This window comes from Perkinsus marinus (genome assembly GCF_000006405.1).
Source record: "Perkinsus marinus ATCC 50983 genomic scaffold scf_1104296940134, whole genome shotgun sequence".
Classification (NCBI taxonomy): domain Eukaryota; phylum Perkinsozoa; order Perkinsida; family Perkinsidae; genus Perkinsus; species Perkinsus marinus.
In genome coordinates, this window is record NW_003212944.1 from 1 (window position 1) to 804 (window position 804).

The window sequence follows — 804 nt, forward strand, 5'->3', positions numbered from 1 at the left end:
ACTCTTGTCGGGAGCAAACGTGTGGTCTAAGCATTGGAGTTTCACCACCCTAGTGATATGAAAAACATATTTCACGACTACTGCATATCACCGCGAATATCGCGTTTTTCACCGAGTTTTACGCCGCCACTTCACGTAAAACGGGTAGTCGTGAAACTACATTGTTTTATCAAGAAAACGACAAACTGGAGTTCATCTGCTGTGTCGGATTACATCTAGATTTTTTTCCTGGGAGTTCTCTGCAGTTTGAGAGAATATATTAGTTTTATCTTGCAAAAATTTATAAAAATATTTGTCAATATTTCATAGTTGTTATATATTACTTCATGTTAAGTTTACGAAACTTCTTTTTTTTTCTCAGGAAACGTAATACGAAAATTAAACTTATCGACTTTGGCAGTGCGGCATTCAGCGGCTATCAGGTGTATACGTATATTCAGAGTCGGTTTTACAGGTGGAAATCTTGCTAATCTTGCAAAATCTTGCATTTCCTCAACAGATCCCCTGACGTTATACTTGGTATTCATCCCTTTACCACGGCAATTGATATGTGGAGTCTCGGGTGTATTCTGGCTGAACTGTAAGCTATATTATAATCGATCACGTGATCGATTTGGGAATTTTTCAGATTTCTGGGTCTCCCACTTTTTCCTGGCAGTTCTGAAAAAGATCAACTAACGCGGATAGTGTCCCTTATGGGGTCGGGATTGCCGAAAAAATTTTTTTCCTGGATTTTTTTTGTTTTTTTCCAGAGCGGCCCCTTGTGGTATACTCGATAAAGGGAGAAATACGGGGAAATTTTAT

At 38.6% G+C, this 804-nt stretch overlaps 1 protein-coding gene across 1 annotated transcript; it reads left to right on the forward strand.

Annotated features, from left to right (window-relative positions):
* Positions 1–309: 309 nt before the first annotated feature.
* Pmar_PMAR007994 (conserved hypothetical protein) lies at positions 310–709 on the forward strand (the record flags this gene model as incomplete). The annotated part of the gene is made up of 3 exons (XM_002782083.1): positions 310–454; positions 500–580; positions 629–709. Coding segments are annotated over 3 exons (307 nt in total), but the record flags the coding sequence as incomplete, so codon positions are not given.
* Between the last annotated feature and the right edge of the window lie 95 nt (positions 710–804).